The 15,297-nt window shown below is 34.9% G+C and overlaps 1 protein-coding gene across 1 annotated transcript in view; it reads right to left on the bottom strand.

Moving 5' to 3' along the window:
- Positions 1-224: 224 nt before the first annotated feature.
- Positions 225-15,297, bottom strand: part of RAB18 (RAB18, member RAS oncogene family) — a gene marked incomplete at its 5' end in the record, with an annotated part of 35,987 nt that continues 20,914 nt past the window's right edge. The window contains 5 exon segments of the mRNA NM_001134144.1: positions 225-2,510; positions 6,383-6,449; positions 6,524-6,642; positions 7,789-7,861; positions 13,476-13,537. Of these exon segments, the coding sequence (NP_001127616.1) occupies positions 2,335-2,510; positions 6,383-6,449; positions 6,524-6,642; positions 7,789-7,861; positions 13,476-13,537 (497 nt within the window). The 3' untranslated portion in view covers positions 225-2,334.

Raw genomic sequence — 15,297 nt, 5'->3', positions numbered from 1 at the left:
GGCTCAGAAGTAAAAATGCCATGACTGGAATCCAGCTCAATGACTGAGTAGCTATGTGATCTTTGGGGGTTACCTAACATACCTACATTGTGTTGTCCTCACCTTTAAAATGGGCATAATAGGAGTACTAATCTCTTAAGGTTGCTGTGAGGTTTAATGAGATAATTCAGCACTTAGAATGGCATTTGGCACCAAGGAAGCTTTCAATAAATATTAACTATTACTCAGAAATTGAATAGTTTTTTATTTGTTTGGGTCAATCTCAGTACTCCTAGAACTCAAAATACTATATTGTAATTGTTCTAATTTGTACCATCTGCAAAAGACCCTTTAAGACTGCTTCAATGATTCTGAAAAGAATTAACAAAACCCTGTTACTAGATCCTGACCTTAGATATTACAACTGTTTCATTTACAAAACCTCCACTACAAAACACTAAGCTTGCAACAAATAAAATGAAAGCCACATAATATAATTAGAGTAACACAATAGTACATATTCCTCAGCTGATGAGAGTAATAGGGAAATGTATATACTTCCTACACAAATGCATCTAGGGAAAGCAGGCTATATTTATTCAAGAACTAGAAAAAGATTACAATATAAATCTATCAAACAAAATTCATTTTTGTTATATTCAAATAACTCATATATATTCAAATTTAGACCAAATCAAGACAACAATCCAATACACAGATTATTATATAGCTCAAGGAGCAAAAAACAACAGTCTTGTCAATACAGACTCTACATAAATACACAAATCTCAAGTTTTAATATAACATGAACAAATCACAAGTACATGTGTTAGTGTTCTTTCTCCAAATTTCTAGTAGTAACTCTTGTATATTTAGTAAAAGCATATAGAATGTATAAAACCTTCAACCACATGTAATGTAGACTAGGAAGTGTAAATCAAATAGAATGTGAGGTTTTTATATGTAAAGATGTACATTTCAGAAAGAACCCAACATGAAGTAAATTAACAAACATATTGCCAAGGTGGCCATTCACAAAAATGCTTATCATTTGCAATTGTATACAGAGAACAAACTGCCCAGAAATTAATATTGGAATCTTACTGAGGGGTATTATAGTAACCAATCTTAAAGGACAAATAACTTATTTGGGGGGTTAAAATAGCAGAGATCAGTGTAAATTAAATAACACATGAATGAAAAAAATCTACAATATACAATAGCAAGAGGTGAGAAAACTGAATACTGTGAAAAAGGTTTATTAGTCTGTACAAGTTGGTTTTGATGAACTATTGGTTACTTGTTAAGTAAATTGTCAAGATTTTCATTGTGACAGTATTTTCCCTCACACATCAGAATCTGGAAGCAATATGCCTTTTTCAAATTATCACTTAGTGTTTTTTTTCCCCACCCCTCAAAACACAGAAATAGGTTTTTGAATATCAACTAGCCATTATGGAAGCCATAAGATACAGATATTCATCAACATTACACAAGCTACAATTAAGGTACCTGGACAAACACTACCAACATTTATGAAAAAAGATGTTGGTTTTAAAAGTGTATGAGGAGTTACAATAAACACACTATTCATGTCCTCCTGAAACCAAAATGGGGGAAAACCTTATTGTCATTCTGCCAAACACCACATAACTAAAAATGCTGCACAGAGTCATGAATCCAATGTACATATCACAGGATTAAAACTCCAGTTAAGCAACTGAGCTAATCATTGAAGTAAATTAAAAATACCAAGCTTCTTTAACCTATCAATGCTGTTTTAGAAGCATCATCCGAACAAATAGAGATTTAGTTATAAATTGGCCTGGGCTACATTCTGTGATGAGAATTTTGCTTAGTACTAAAAAAGAATCTCAAACATCCTAGAAAAGCTGTGGAATCATGCTCTTTATTATTCCTGAAAGAAAATTTGCCACGTTTGATGATACCTCTATTCTTCCCTGTGGTTCTAGGAGTTCTAAATACCAAGTAATTCAGAAAATGATAGGAGTATTTAAGCAAAAAGAATAGCAAAAGCAGACTTTGTATCAAGATATCCTAGATAGATGGATTTTTTAAAAAATTACATGATAAATGTAAATCATAAAATTGAATGTACTTATAAAGGTACACCTATTTTGTGCTACATAAAAAAACTGTAGACTGCAAACTGTGCATGCTTACCATAACATTTTACCCGGGGTCGATGAGTGGGATTTCTTGCAAATATTTACTGCTATGATATAAAACAATTATGTGCAAACTGCAAGGTCCCTAAAATAGCAGTTAAAGAGTTTATATACAGAAAGATGTCACTATCTGATCAAATATGCAAGAGATGGAATTTCCCAGAGTTTATAACACAGAACAATAACCACCACAGGCTCCTCCTCCTTGGCCTTCTTCCCTGTGTGACAGTTTGACTCCTTTATTCTGGTTCTCACTTTCCCACAGTCCAGGGGTCTGAATGATCTTTTCAACAAGTTCTTCAAAGGCACATTGTACACCATCACAGGTTTTTGCACTTGCCTCTGAAATTCAAGGAAAAAGGTCATTCATAGTATATTCCTTTCTGGCCATATTCTCATGTTTTTCTGGGAAACTATCAGGGCATAAATATCAGCCTACAATATATTAAGATCCAAATCAGCAATTTTTCCCCACAGGTCAATAACCAGTGAATTTCCAAATCTCAAAATTGAGCTAATTAAATTCTACCCATAAGAATACTAGTATATCATTTTATACCAAAAAAATACTGGTTTATAACCTTAAAACTGTGATAGAATTATAACTTGTAAAGCCCTACTTAAATAGCAAGTGAAAGTTCTTTCCTTAAGCTTTCAGTTAACTCTTACAACTCGCTCCCAAGGCAGATATTATTCCTATTTTAAAATAAGGAAATTCATACAAGTTAAACAATTAACCTGATTATTCTGTGCCTTCAACCAAGCAGCTGGACAAAATGACAAACCACCATGAAAACTGGTCCCACAGCAAACGTTTGCTCATGAAACTCAGGTGGACACTCAGCACTGCTTCCAACCCTACGTTTCCTTAGTGATGATCTTTCTCACCGTCTGAGATGAGTACTTTATTCCTTCCTCTCAAAACTCTATCGCAGGTAATAATCTAGCTGCATTATGCTGAGAAAATCAGAAGCAATCTGGCAAGAACTGCCTGATCATCCCACTAATAAATTTACCAAGCTACCTGCATATGTATCCTCATGCTCTGCTTTCCCTCCTGTGAGAATGGATAAACTGTCCCTGCTGCTATCCAAGCCATCGCCTTCTTTTGTTCCTGGAGTCCCATCCCTTCTCATTCACTGAAGGACCAAATGCTCTCTCTATTGGATCATACCAATCAGCCTAAAAGTCTGCCAAATTATTTTCCACCCTATTAAAAAACAAACTTGCTCTCTAGGCCACGTGCCCTTCTTGTAGCCACCCATTTCTCTACTCTCTTTGAAACCTCTTCTAAAGAGTTATCCACATAAGCTGTTTCTACCTTCTTATCTCACATTCTTTCTTCAAACTACTCTAATTAGGCTTTCATTCCCACCACTCCACTGAAATCATTCTTTTCCAAGACCACCAACAACCTTTATCTTGTCAAATCCAATATCCTAATTTTATTTGACATCTTTGGTATTTGACACTGCTAATCACTTCCTCTTCTTTTAAACAAGTTGTTCCCTTGACTTCCAGGACACTGAACATGCCTGAAAATCCTCTGATCCCACCGGCATGTCATGTGCAGCCTTATTTGCTGGCACTTCCTCTTTCTGCTGACCTCTAATTGCTGGAATCCCCCAGGGTTCAATCTTCTGCCATTTTCTTTGTTTTGTTTTTGAGACAGGGTCTCACTCTGTCACCTAGGCTGGAGTGCAGTGGGAGCTCCACTGCAGCCCTGGCCTCCCAGGCTCAAGTGATCCTCCCACCTCAGCCTCCAGAGCAGCTGGAATCACAGGCACATGCCACCACACACAGCTGATTTTATTTGGAGATGAGGTCTCACTATGTTGCCCAGGCTTCTTCAGCCCTTTTCTATCCACATTCTTTCCTGAAGTCACCACTCTAATCACATGAACTTAAATGCCACCTAAATGCCAATGACCACCATGTCCACCGGTTATCGGAAAAATGTCTCATTCTTATGTCAAAGTGAAATTCCTGATTCCTCACTTCCCTACCCTAAACCTGCTCTTATCTCAATCTTTCACATCCTAATTATTGGCAGCACAATCTACCTCACTGCTCATGCCTAAAACACAGAGTTATCTCTGATTGCTCTTTTTTTTTTTTTGAGACAGAGTCTCACTCTGTCGCCCAGGCTGGAATGCAGTGGCGCGATCTCGCTCACTGCAAGCTCCACCTCCCAGGTTCAAGCAATTCTCCTGCCTCAGCGTCCCAAGTAGCTGAGACTACAGGCACCCGCCACCATGCCTGGTGAATTTTTTGCATTTTTAGTAGAGACGGGGTTTCACCGTGTTAGCCATGGTCTCGATCTCCTGACCTCGTAATCTGCCTGCCTCGGCCTCCCAAAGTGCTGGGATTACAGCCGTGAGCCACTGCGCCTGCCAGATTGCTCTTTTTTCTTATCCTCCATACCCAATCCACCCACAAATCCTGTCAGCTGTACCTTCACTGTGTCTCCCAGAACTGCTAATTTTCCACCACCCTCTACGGCTACACAGTCAAACCGCTTCTTCTTTCATCTGGACCACTGCAAGAGAAGAACTAGTCTCTTGCTTCTGTTTCCCCTAGTCCATTTTCTACACAACAGGATCCTTTTAGAGTATCAGGTCACACTGCTGCTTCCCTGCTTTCCACCACAATTGGAATACAATCCATCTCTTTACCATTTTAATGGCATCTCTCACCATCTGCCTTCTGCTTAACACACACTATGCTCCAGTACACACGCTTTCTTCCTGTTCCTTTAACACAGTAGCCTAGTTCCCACCTCAGGAAATATTCGCTCTTCTCTCAGTCTGAGATGATCTCCCTCTAGACTAGGGGTGTCCAGTGTTTTGGTTTCCCTGGGCCACATTAGAAGAAGAAGAATAGTCTTGGGCCACACATAACATACAGTAACACTAATGATAGTTGGAACTTAAAAAAAAGCACAAAATCTCATAATGTTTTAAGAAAGTTTACAAATTTGTGTTGGGCCACATTCAAAGCCATCCTGGGCCACATGCAGCCCATGAGTTGGACAAGCTTGCTCTAGATCCTCACCTGAGGGATTTCTGCTCAAATGGGACAGCCTCTAAGAACTTTCCCTAATCAGTCCCCACTCCAGTCATTCTCTCTCCCCTTATAATGTTTTATTTCCTTCATAGCACTACTTACTTATTTAAGTCTGTCTCCCTTACTAGAATGTAAGCTCCATGTGGGCAGAAAGTTTGTCAGTTTTGTCCACTGTTACATCTTGAGTGTTCAATAAATATTGGGTAAACTAATGTATGGAAATGAGGGACATACAGCAAGTAAAAGTACTCAATTCCTTTCTGAAAATCTCAATACTTTCCACTAATTCCACTCTGCTTCTATCTATTCTATCTATATATGAAGTCCTCTCAACTTCATTTGCAGATTCCTAGTAGCTTCTAACGCCATGGAATGGTTAAATCCGTAATTCCTAAAGCTGGCTTCACATCAGAATCAACTAGAGTGCTTTCAATAAACCGCCTTTCAAACCTGTAATAAGGCAGAGGGCCCAGGTGATTGACATAGCTCATCCAATTTTCTAGATGAGGGGTTGGCAAACTCTTTCTGTAAAGGGCCAGATAGTAAATATTTAGGCTTCGTGGGCCATATGGCCTCTGTTGTAACTACTAAACTCTGCCATATGGCACAAAAGCAGCCACAGACAACATGTAAACACATGGACATGGCTGTGTACCAATACAAATGGTGGGGCTAGATTTGGACCAGGCTGTAGTTTGGCAACCCTTACTGGACCATGTTTCTCAAAAATTAATGTGCATTACAAACCATATGAAGAGCTTGTTAAAATGCAGATTCTAATTCAGAAAATCTGGGGTAGGGCCTGAGCTGAAGCATTGCTAACAAGCTCCCAGGTGGTGCTGATGGTATCAGCATATGGACCAGCAAGGCATAACTTTAGCACTGGGTGCCAAACTTTACTGAATGCCATTATATCCTGTGAGGAATGATTTGACTGTTTTTTAATATGATTTCACATAATATGATCATACATTTTACAGGAAGAAGAATAAAGAACCTTGTTATATAGTTAGATTCTGTAACACAAGGCAACTAGGAACAATACTCTAAATACATTTTATGGTTCATAAAGAAATAAACTTAGCAAAAACTCCATTCAAAAATTCCTCATTAATAATGAAAGGACAGATATTCATTCACACACCTACCTATAAACAGCATGGAATGCTTTCGTGCAAATTTCAGGCCTTCATTTCTATCGACTTCACGATTTTCCTAAAATATAAATGCAATGATTAAAAAGGGCTACCAAAATATAGAACCAAAATGCCAAGTGTCTGCCTTCTTACCTTATCGATTTTATTTCCAACTAGCATGTTTACTATGTCATTTCTTGTACAGTATGTTTCCAATTCATTTAACCAATTATCCAGTTTAACAAATGTATCTCTTCTTGTAACATCATAAACTGAAATAAAAGGAGTCATTTGTTAAATAAGCATTAAAGAAAGAAGCAATGGTATATTTCTGATATGTAGCCAGGAGTTAGCATTACTAAGCAATATAGACAAGTCTGTTTTTTATTGTCTTCAACGATTAATATTGAGTGTCTACTGATCCAAATGGAAGAAACAAGTGTTTTTAAAGTATACACATTTCAATCCTATTAACATATACTGTCACAGAAATGAAATTATATCCTGTGTAATAAGTGAAAACACATTTAATACCCATTAAAGCAAAACAACAGCTATTCCCATTCATAATGATGAATGAGGTCTATCCAAAAACCAGAGTGTTTAGATTCGAATCTGTGGCAAAATATAAAAAAAAAAATACATGAATGTAAACATCTATGACCCCATTAATTTGTTTATTACAAGAACCAAAATTTACAGCTTTGAAAAAAATTGTAGTACAGTTAGTAGATGGGTTCCTGGTGGTCTTCCTGTTATCACTTTCATCTTATGTCATTCTGCATTATAACAAAAAGCTTATTAAAGTGTTTTATAAACTCAAGAGATGCTGAACCAAAAGGCTGTCACTACCAAGCCATAATATTTAAAAAAGGAGAATTCTACTTATTAATACAATTGATCAATATTCATTTTAAACAGTTTCCCAGGAATATCAAGAACAAGCACTTTTCAACAAATTACACTGAGAATCCACATCTGGTTTCTAAATTTTGTTTGATTATAAATCAATAGTGTTAAGTGCTTTGTGATATTTTTAGGACTAATAAAGCAGATTCTACTAATCAACAAATACTTTTCATCCTTTATAAACTGCAGCAAATATTAATATGCTGATAACTGAAGCCCAGTTTCTGTAATACTCCAAGACAGTCCAACATATGCTGATTAATCCTCAATTATGTTATTGACATGTGTTTTCAAACCAAATAAATTAGCCTTGTCTTTATTTTTTAAGTGCTAGACAAGACTAAAATCAAAAGTTTTAATATTAATATTACATGAAGTTAATACAACTACAAGTTACATAAAGGTAGCTCTAACGAGAAGTAAAACAAAAACATATTAACTTTCACAGACTAGACCAATCAGAAACTCCAATAAATATTTTTAAATAGTACATTAAAGTAAACACTTACCTAATATAACACCCTGTGCACCTCTATAATAGCTGGGAGTTAATGTTCTAAACCTCTCTTGACCAGCAGTATCCTGAAAATGATCATTATTATTAAACAAAGTATAAATAGACCTTCAATATACTAGTTTAAGAGTAGAAAGTCAAACAGCATTACTAAAAATAGTATTAATGCATGAGCTCACTAAAAAACTGGAACTTAAATAAGATGTGTTCACTTACTGACAAGTGTTACAAAATAAAATTATTTATAAATACCGATCTCTAGAAAAATGAAACAATGTAAAGGTTTTCTGCTGTTTTGAATTTAAGATTTTTATCATACATGAAATGAAACCCATGGTTCTAAACTCCAGCTGCACAATGAAATTTTCTGGGAATCTTGAGTCTAACCTCCAAAAAATTTCTGCTTAATTGGTCTAAGGTAATGACAGGAATTTTTTTTTAAATCTTACCAGGTGCTTTTAATGTAGAATCAAGGCTGAGAACCACTGATTTGAAGAAAATTATGGGGATGTCTTACTTTAGGTAACAGATTTTTAGGTTGGGGTCTTTTAAGTGTTTTCTATATAACTCCTTTTGAGAAAATGCATATAACCAAGCCATTCTTTATTACATGTTGTTTCTGACTCAGGGTTAGTGAACAATGTACACTAGGTAGAAAATGTAAATTTCATAAAGCAGGGACTCATCTGTTTAATCACCAGTTTAACCACTGTGCTGAGACCAATTCTTGAAAAAAGACAGTTGCTCAGAATTTGTTGAGGAAAAAAAAAAAAAAAGAATGAACCTATTTAACAAGGCTTTACTTCTGGGCCCAGTTCCTTCCCTCTGTTGTCTTTCTACCATCCTTGGACTATGGATTCAAGGTACCTAAGATTATACAAAGCAGCTCAGCCCACCACCTGTTTTATTAAATAAAGTTTTATTGAAACACAGCAGGCCTATTTGCTTACGTATTGCCACATGGCCCACTTCAGGACTGGACTATTTCCTATCTGGCTCTTTAAGAAAAAATTTGCAGTCTGCCGATGCAAAGTAACCTAAAGAAAAGTAAAAGTAAAAACATGTATCAAACCTCAACTTAGCTACCAGTCCCACTGCTGTAAATGAGGGTTTGCTATGGGACAAGCAGAAGCTCCTCTAGATATAAAAATGTTAGAATAACCTGTAGGAGGTTTATAAGATTGGAGAAGAATTCAAACCAGGGCCGTGAGGGGCTTCAGCAAGACAGTAGGGAGGATCTGCAGTCATTTATAACCCCAGAAGAGCAACTTAAGAGGAAATTAACGTTTCAATGTAAACCACTTTGAACATTCACCACTCTTCCACAGATATACTTAAATAAATTTGAAAGCCTTTCCTTCCAGATCCTTACCACCACAGAAACTAATCCCCACCCTGCCATGCTTAAGTGAACAAGTAACAGATTTAAAGTAAATGTTCTAAACAGATAAATTTATAAAATAAATGACTTTTCTCTTTACAAAAATTCTCTCTGCCTCTAAGTTTCTTACAAAACCTGCCTTGGATTTTAAAATTATTCAATTTGCATATTTACTCACCTTTTAAAGAACAATGATATAAATTAAAAGCTGTTTAAAGCAAAGTGAACTTGCTATCTAAAGCAGATTATAACTTTGATAACATGAGACAAGTCAATATTGTAGTCCATTAATCATTAATGAAACGGTATATGGATGCCCAGTGATCTTTTTTGATCACTATGCTCAAGTAATCAAAACCCAAATTTGCAGGGAAAAAAAGTAATCAACTAGAAGCCAAAAGATATAACTACTATGCATATCATAGTAAAATGATTACTATGTATATCAGTAAAAGTGTCACCACTTTTAGGAAGCAATTGGTAATATATATAATAAGAAACTAGAAATGCTCTTCATAGCCTTGTACTAGTACCTATTTCAGACAATTTGATTCACAAAAACTCAATAAAAAATGTATATTTTAAAATGACAAATCATTATGAGAACGTATCCTAGCTATTTGCTTACATGCAAAAAATGACAAATTAGTAATATTCAAATTATTCAGTATCCAGATACATTATAACTTTGAGAACTGCACCATGTTAAGCATTTAACTTTTAGTAGTACAGATTATCTTTTTTAGAGAGAAAGAAAAAAAAAAAAAGAAGGAAAAGCCATTATTGAAAAGACAAGCCTTGGATTTGGAACAGCGAATTACTGAATTAGTGAATTTGGAAATTTAAGAAGCAGCTATTTTTCTATACAGTGAATTAGTGAATTTGGAAATTTAAGAAGCAGCTATTTTTCCATACATGGAACACTGTTCTATATTCATAACAAATAGTTTGGGGCAAGGACCAAGTAAGAAATATTTTAGCCCCAAGACTTTGTGATAACAGGAAGAAAGTTTATTCTATTTGCATAAGGAAACTGTATCCATAAGTTCCAGAGCTGGCAGAAAAACAAGTGAACATGAACTTTGTTCTCTCTGGTCTTCATTCAGATCAACTTCAAAAACTGCCTTAATGAAACACAACATAAAAATCAGAACTGCAATTCCAGTTAAAATATCCATAAATCCTGATGTTTTAAAAGTAAAAACCATAGCAAGAAAGTTTTAATGTTGAAATATTACACTTGACTTTGAAACGTTGCTTGTGAATATTTATTAATAATTATGCCAGATGTTTAGAGCCTTGCCATTTTTGGATTCACTTATAAAAATGTTTAAATAGGTGTTATAATTTAGGGGGTGGAGGGAACCATGTGCAATAGCATTGCATCAGGATTTATCGTAACTATAAAGTGTATATGCTTAAATAGAAGTTAGATTGTTGCTTGTGTTTGTTTTCAAAACAGGAATATGTGGTAGGTATAATAACATCTTTGTAAGATAAATGAAGCACAGCTTTTTGTCTCTATCCTGTAGTTTTATTTTCTGAAGGGGGAAGGAGAGAAGAAATTACTGAAAGATATATAGATAAATTCAGGGCTAGGAAAGATCTAGAAAGGCTTAATAATAGATGTAGGGAGTAAAAGTGAAGCAAGGACACAGAAAAAGGCAGTAGAAGAAAACAAGGTCATGATGAGTATGCACTTTCAGGAGGTAGGAGGGGCAGGGCTATGCTTAATCTATTTCATCCTAGAAGAAGCTTCCAAGTAGGAGAGAAACTCATTTTATAAATAAAACTATAGAAGAATTAGGCAACTATGGATTCATATATTTCTAATACAGAGGAAAGGCCTTCCTAAATACGTTACACCCAAATGCCATGATGAAAATAGCTCATCCAACCATATAAATATTAAAACCTTGGAATGACAAGAACACCCTTTACCTCCTCTTCACCTCCCCATCCCCATATTCATCCTTAACAATATTGGAAGGTAAATGACAAACTGGAAAAAAAATCTGTAGCATATGGCAGTTAGTATTACACACACACAAGAACACAAACATATATTCAACTGATACACGATTTTAAAGGCAAATGATAGCTTAGAAAATTGTACCACATGACAAAGAGCTAATAATTTTATTATACAAAGACTTTAATGAAGAAAAAGATGAATGCTAACATATAAAATGGGTAAAATATGTAAAAAGAAAACATTTTTTAAAATGATCAATAAACAGGCAAAAATCTCTTATCAAAAGAAATGCAAATATAAGTAAAACAGCAACACTCAGAGGCAAAAACAGAAAGAATGATAACAGTACAGATAAGGATGTGGCAGAATGAATATGAATACAATTGGTGGGAGTATAAACTGAAAAAAAAAAGGCTTTTGTGTACATTAATGTTAAGACTTCATATTCATTTCTACTTCCAGCTACACATTCTAAAGTAACTGGACAAGTACACACAGACATATAAATCAGGGTGCTCAAAGAGCTCTAATCTTTGTGAAAAGCTGGCAAAAATGTAAGTATCTCTCACTGAAGGCTGACTAAATTAAAGTACAGCTATGAAATGGAATACTAGCTGGCCATCTAAATGGGCACAGCACATACTATGAGTGGGGGAGAGGTGGTAGGAAAGGAGGACAAACAGGTTTAAAAATGTAAGATATAATCCCTTTGTTTTGGAAAACTCACATACTCATATGTATAGTGGTATGTATACATATCCCTAGATATTTTAAAGAATGCTCACTAAAATATATTCAGTGGTATACTTTTATGGATGTTCTTCTCTGCTACTGTCTTATTGTCTCAATTATCCCTTCTAGAATGACTCTGTATTAATTCTTACAGCCAGGGGGAAAACCTCTCTTCTTTAAAAAATGTTTATAGGCCTATGGTAAAAATGTCTCTTCAATAATACCTGCCAGCCTTTTTATTAGGCAAGAACTAGAAAATAAATTTAAAACAAAACCAAACTATGAGAGAAAAATCTCACTGCAACCAGCAAGTCTCAGATACTACTCTAATCTATGTATTTCACAAAGCAGCAGCAAGGCCGGAAAGGGATAATAAATTAACCATGAAAAGCATATGGAAATCAGGCCCCCACTTTAGTATGGAAAAAGCCAGCATTCTTATATCGTTCAACACATTTTACCACAGTCTAGTCCAACATTTTCCAAATTGTTTTCTGTTAGACATTACTGTTCTGATTGATATTAAACATATTTGGGGGAAACGAGCAAACAGGTTAACAAATTTAAAGTACTGTATGTTAGGAAAAACTGACATAAAAACATTAAACACACACAGTTATTTGTTATTTGGGGATAAATGTGTATTAGAAACAGTGTGCCATTCAGAGAATGCCAAGAAATATGACATCATACAATGCATGAACACTTGCTGTTTTCAATCTGTGACTGATGTACAAACAGCATGTACCATTTAACCACCATGTGGAAATATGTCTCAATTTGATGACTGATCAGTTCTAATATGATTTCTTATGTTACAAACATATATGTATAATTATCACAGTCTATGTGAAAATTAGATATATAAAACAGCATATATTTAGAATTAATATAAGTATATATATAACCGATCATATTTAGATAGACAGATATAGATAGATCGGTATGTAGGTGGGTAAATAGACTGCTGAAAGGGAGACACACAGAGAGACAAACATAGACACTAAGCATCTTGGATATTTTTGACAGTTAATGCTACCTTATTTGACACTAGCATGAGGAGGTCTAGCTAGTACAGCAATGGAGATCAGAATGGTTGGATTGACAGGAAAATGAAAAGAAGCCAGTAAGGAAAAACGAGGCATTAAAACTAAGCCCAAAGTTTGAAACCTCAAATTTTATAAATATCTATACTAACAAACAAGAAAAATAAAATTTTTTTCTAAATATCACGTCATTCCTCCTCCCCTTAAAAATTGTCTTTAGTGTTAGTTCAGTCTAGATGGTCTCTTTAAAACTTCAAAGAAACATATCCAATTATGATTCTCTTTGGCAGATGAGATGATTTTTAAATATTCTGTTCTGTTTTGAAATATTCATAAAGAATTATGCATTGTAAAAATTTAAACAAAACATAGCTGCCTAATTACCCAATTATAAGATATTACTGTTTATCCTCTAATCAATCAAATCTCCCAAAAGTTATTTAATACAAATTGTTCATTCACCACCTCTAGAACACTACACAAATCAATTTCTGCATCCTTAAAAAGTAAAGTTTAATATTTTAAAAATACATTTTAAAAACTCTTACCCATATTGCAAGTTTAGCCTTATTTCCATCCACTGAAATTGTTTTCACCTTAAAGTCAACACCTTAAAGAAATGAAAATTTTGATAAGTCTCCCAGTAAAACAGACTTTTAAAATCCATTACCAAGAAAACCAGAAAACAGAAAAGTCACTATTATCAAATGCCCAATTCACACCCCAAATTCTTAGAATTCTGGATGTGGAGATAAAAAGTGTCATTAAAATCCAGGATCTTAGAATTTAATCAGGATAAATAAAAATCAAATGCTTGTAGAATTCACTCACTCACCTACCTTCCATTCTTCCAAAAAGGAAAAACAAAATTCAATTTAAGGTGATAACTCACTATGCGTGTTAAAAGTCAAGAGCTACAATTACAATGCTCACATAAAGAAGACTATTCACGGCTGACTGTTGATCATGGCAGCTTCCAAGGGCTCCCTAAGCATCCACATGCTACTGTTAAGAGTGCTGTCCACTGCCAGCCAACCACTAACTCAGATCTTGACTATAAGCAGCTTGGGGAACCGGTAAAAATATTAAAGGGCCACTCACTCCTTGTCATATAATCTCTTTATTTTGTTTTTATCCTAAAAAAATACTATTTTTATGTAATAACCTAATCAATAACTTGCTACAGCACAATTTCAATAAAACAATTTATACATGAAAACATTTATATACAACCATCTAAGAATCTTCATAAGTGAAAGAGGAGTGCCCAAAGTTCTATGAAAAGCTTCTATAAGTACTAATTTATGTAAAGGAAAGAGTTTCATAAGAAGTCACACAAGGCTTTATTATAGCAGCCAAAAAAGAAACCTCTCCCTTTCCAGGAAAAGGAGTTGACACATGCCATCTGGCTTAAATGAACAGCAACTGCCCACATGTCTTTAAAGAGTTCAGTCTACCCCACTGGCCAGAGGGAAAACATTAGCTCAAGAAGCTTGGAAAGAAACTTTCAAAAGATCTTATTAGCTTGTCACAATTAATTCAGAACAGCCCCAACTAAGATGAACAGCACCCTCACATACTAAATGCTTAACAGAACACCTGTCACCAATATGGAAATATATTCCTAATTCTTGGAAGACTTGTGGTGATCCATTGCATATACAAATTCGGTAATAAAAATGCACATTCAAAATGTGCATTATGCCAGGTCTTTCTGTATACCAAATATATGTATTTTTAAGTTTGGTGTTTTGAGCTGGTGTGATAAAGGAGTTGATAAAGCCTAGAATGATGGGCAACCATTAGTAAAAGGACAGTGCTGATTACATAGCCCAAGAAAAACCTAAATATAAAATTTCTTCACAGCCAAACAAACAAAAAATCCCACATGCTAAATAATCTTGTATTTACCAGGTCTAAATAAAGAAGTTACTGTGCCATTTTAAAAGTGGAACCATCTACATAAACAACGTGAAATTATCTACATTTTCTTCCTATTGCTTAAAAAAAAAAAAAAAAGCAAAGCACAAACCCTGAGAAAATTCAGAGGAGGAAAATGGTTCTGACTTGGTGCAGGTACTAAATGACAGCCACTGGCAGACATTACACAGAGATACCCTCTGTCATGCACACTCTACAGTTAAATTCTCAAGGTTTTTCAGGGAGTATATAAAGAACTAATTTTTTTTTCTTAATAATCCCAGATACATGTTCAAGAGCAGACAAGCATCTTTCCTAACTATCAGCTAATTTGTTTACCCAAGAAAAGAAACCCGCTGCTTCCAGAATGTATGTGTTTTCTTCCCATACGCCATCTCCGCTTTCTCTTTTATTATTTCCTGTTTTTGCATGTTTGTTGTCAACAGTCTG

Source organism: Pongo abelii, chromosome 8 (genome assembly GCF_028885655.2).
Source record: "Pongo abelii isolate AG06213 chromosome 8, NHGRI_mPonAbe1-v2.0_pri, whole genome shotgun sequence".
NCBI classification, from domain to species: domain Eukaryota; kingdom Metazoa; phylum Chordata; class Mammalia; order Primates; family Hominidae; genus Pongo; species Pongo abelii.
The sequence above is the reverse complement of the archived record's forward strand: the minus strand, read 5'-3'. Positions and strand labels throughout refer to the sequence as shown.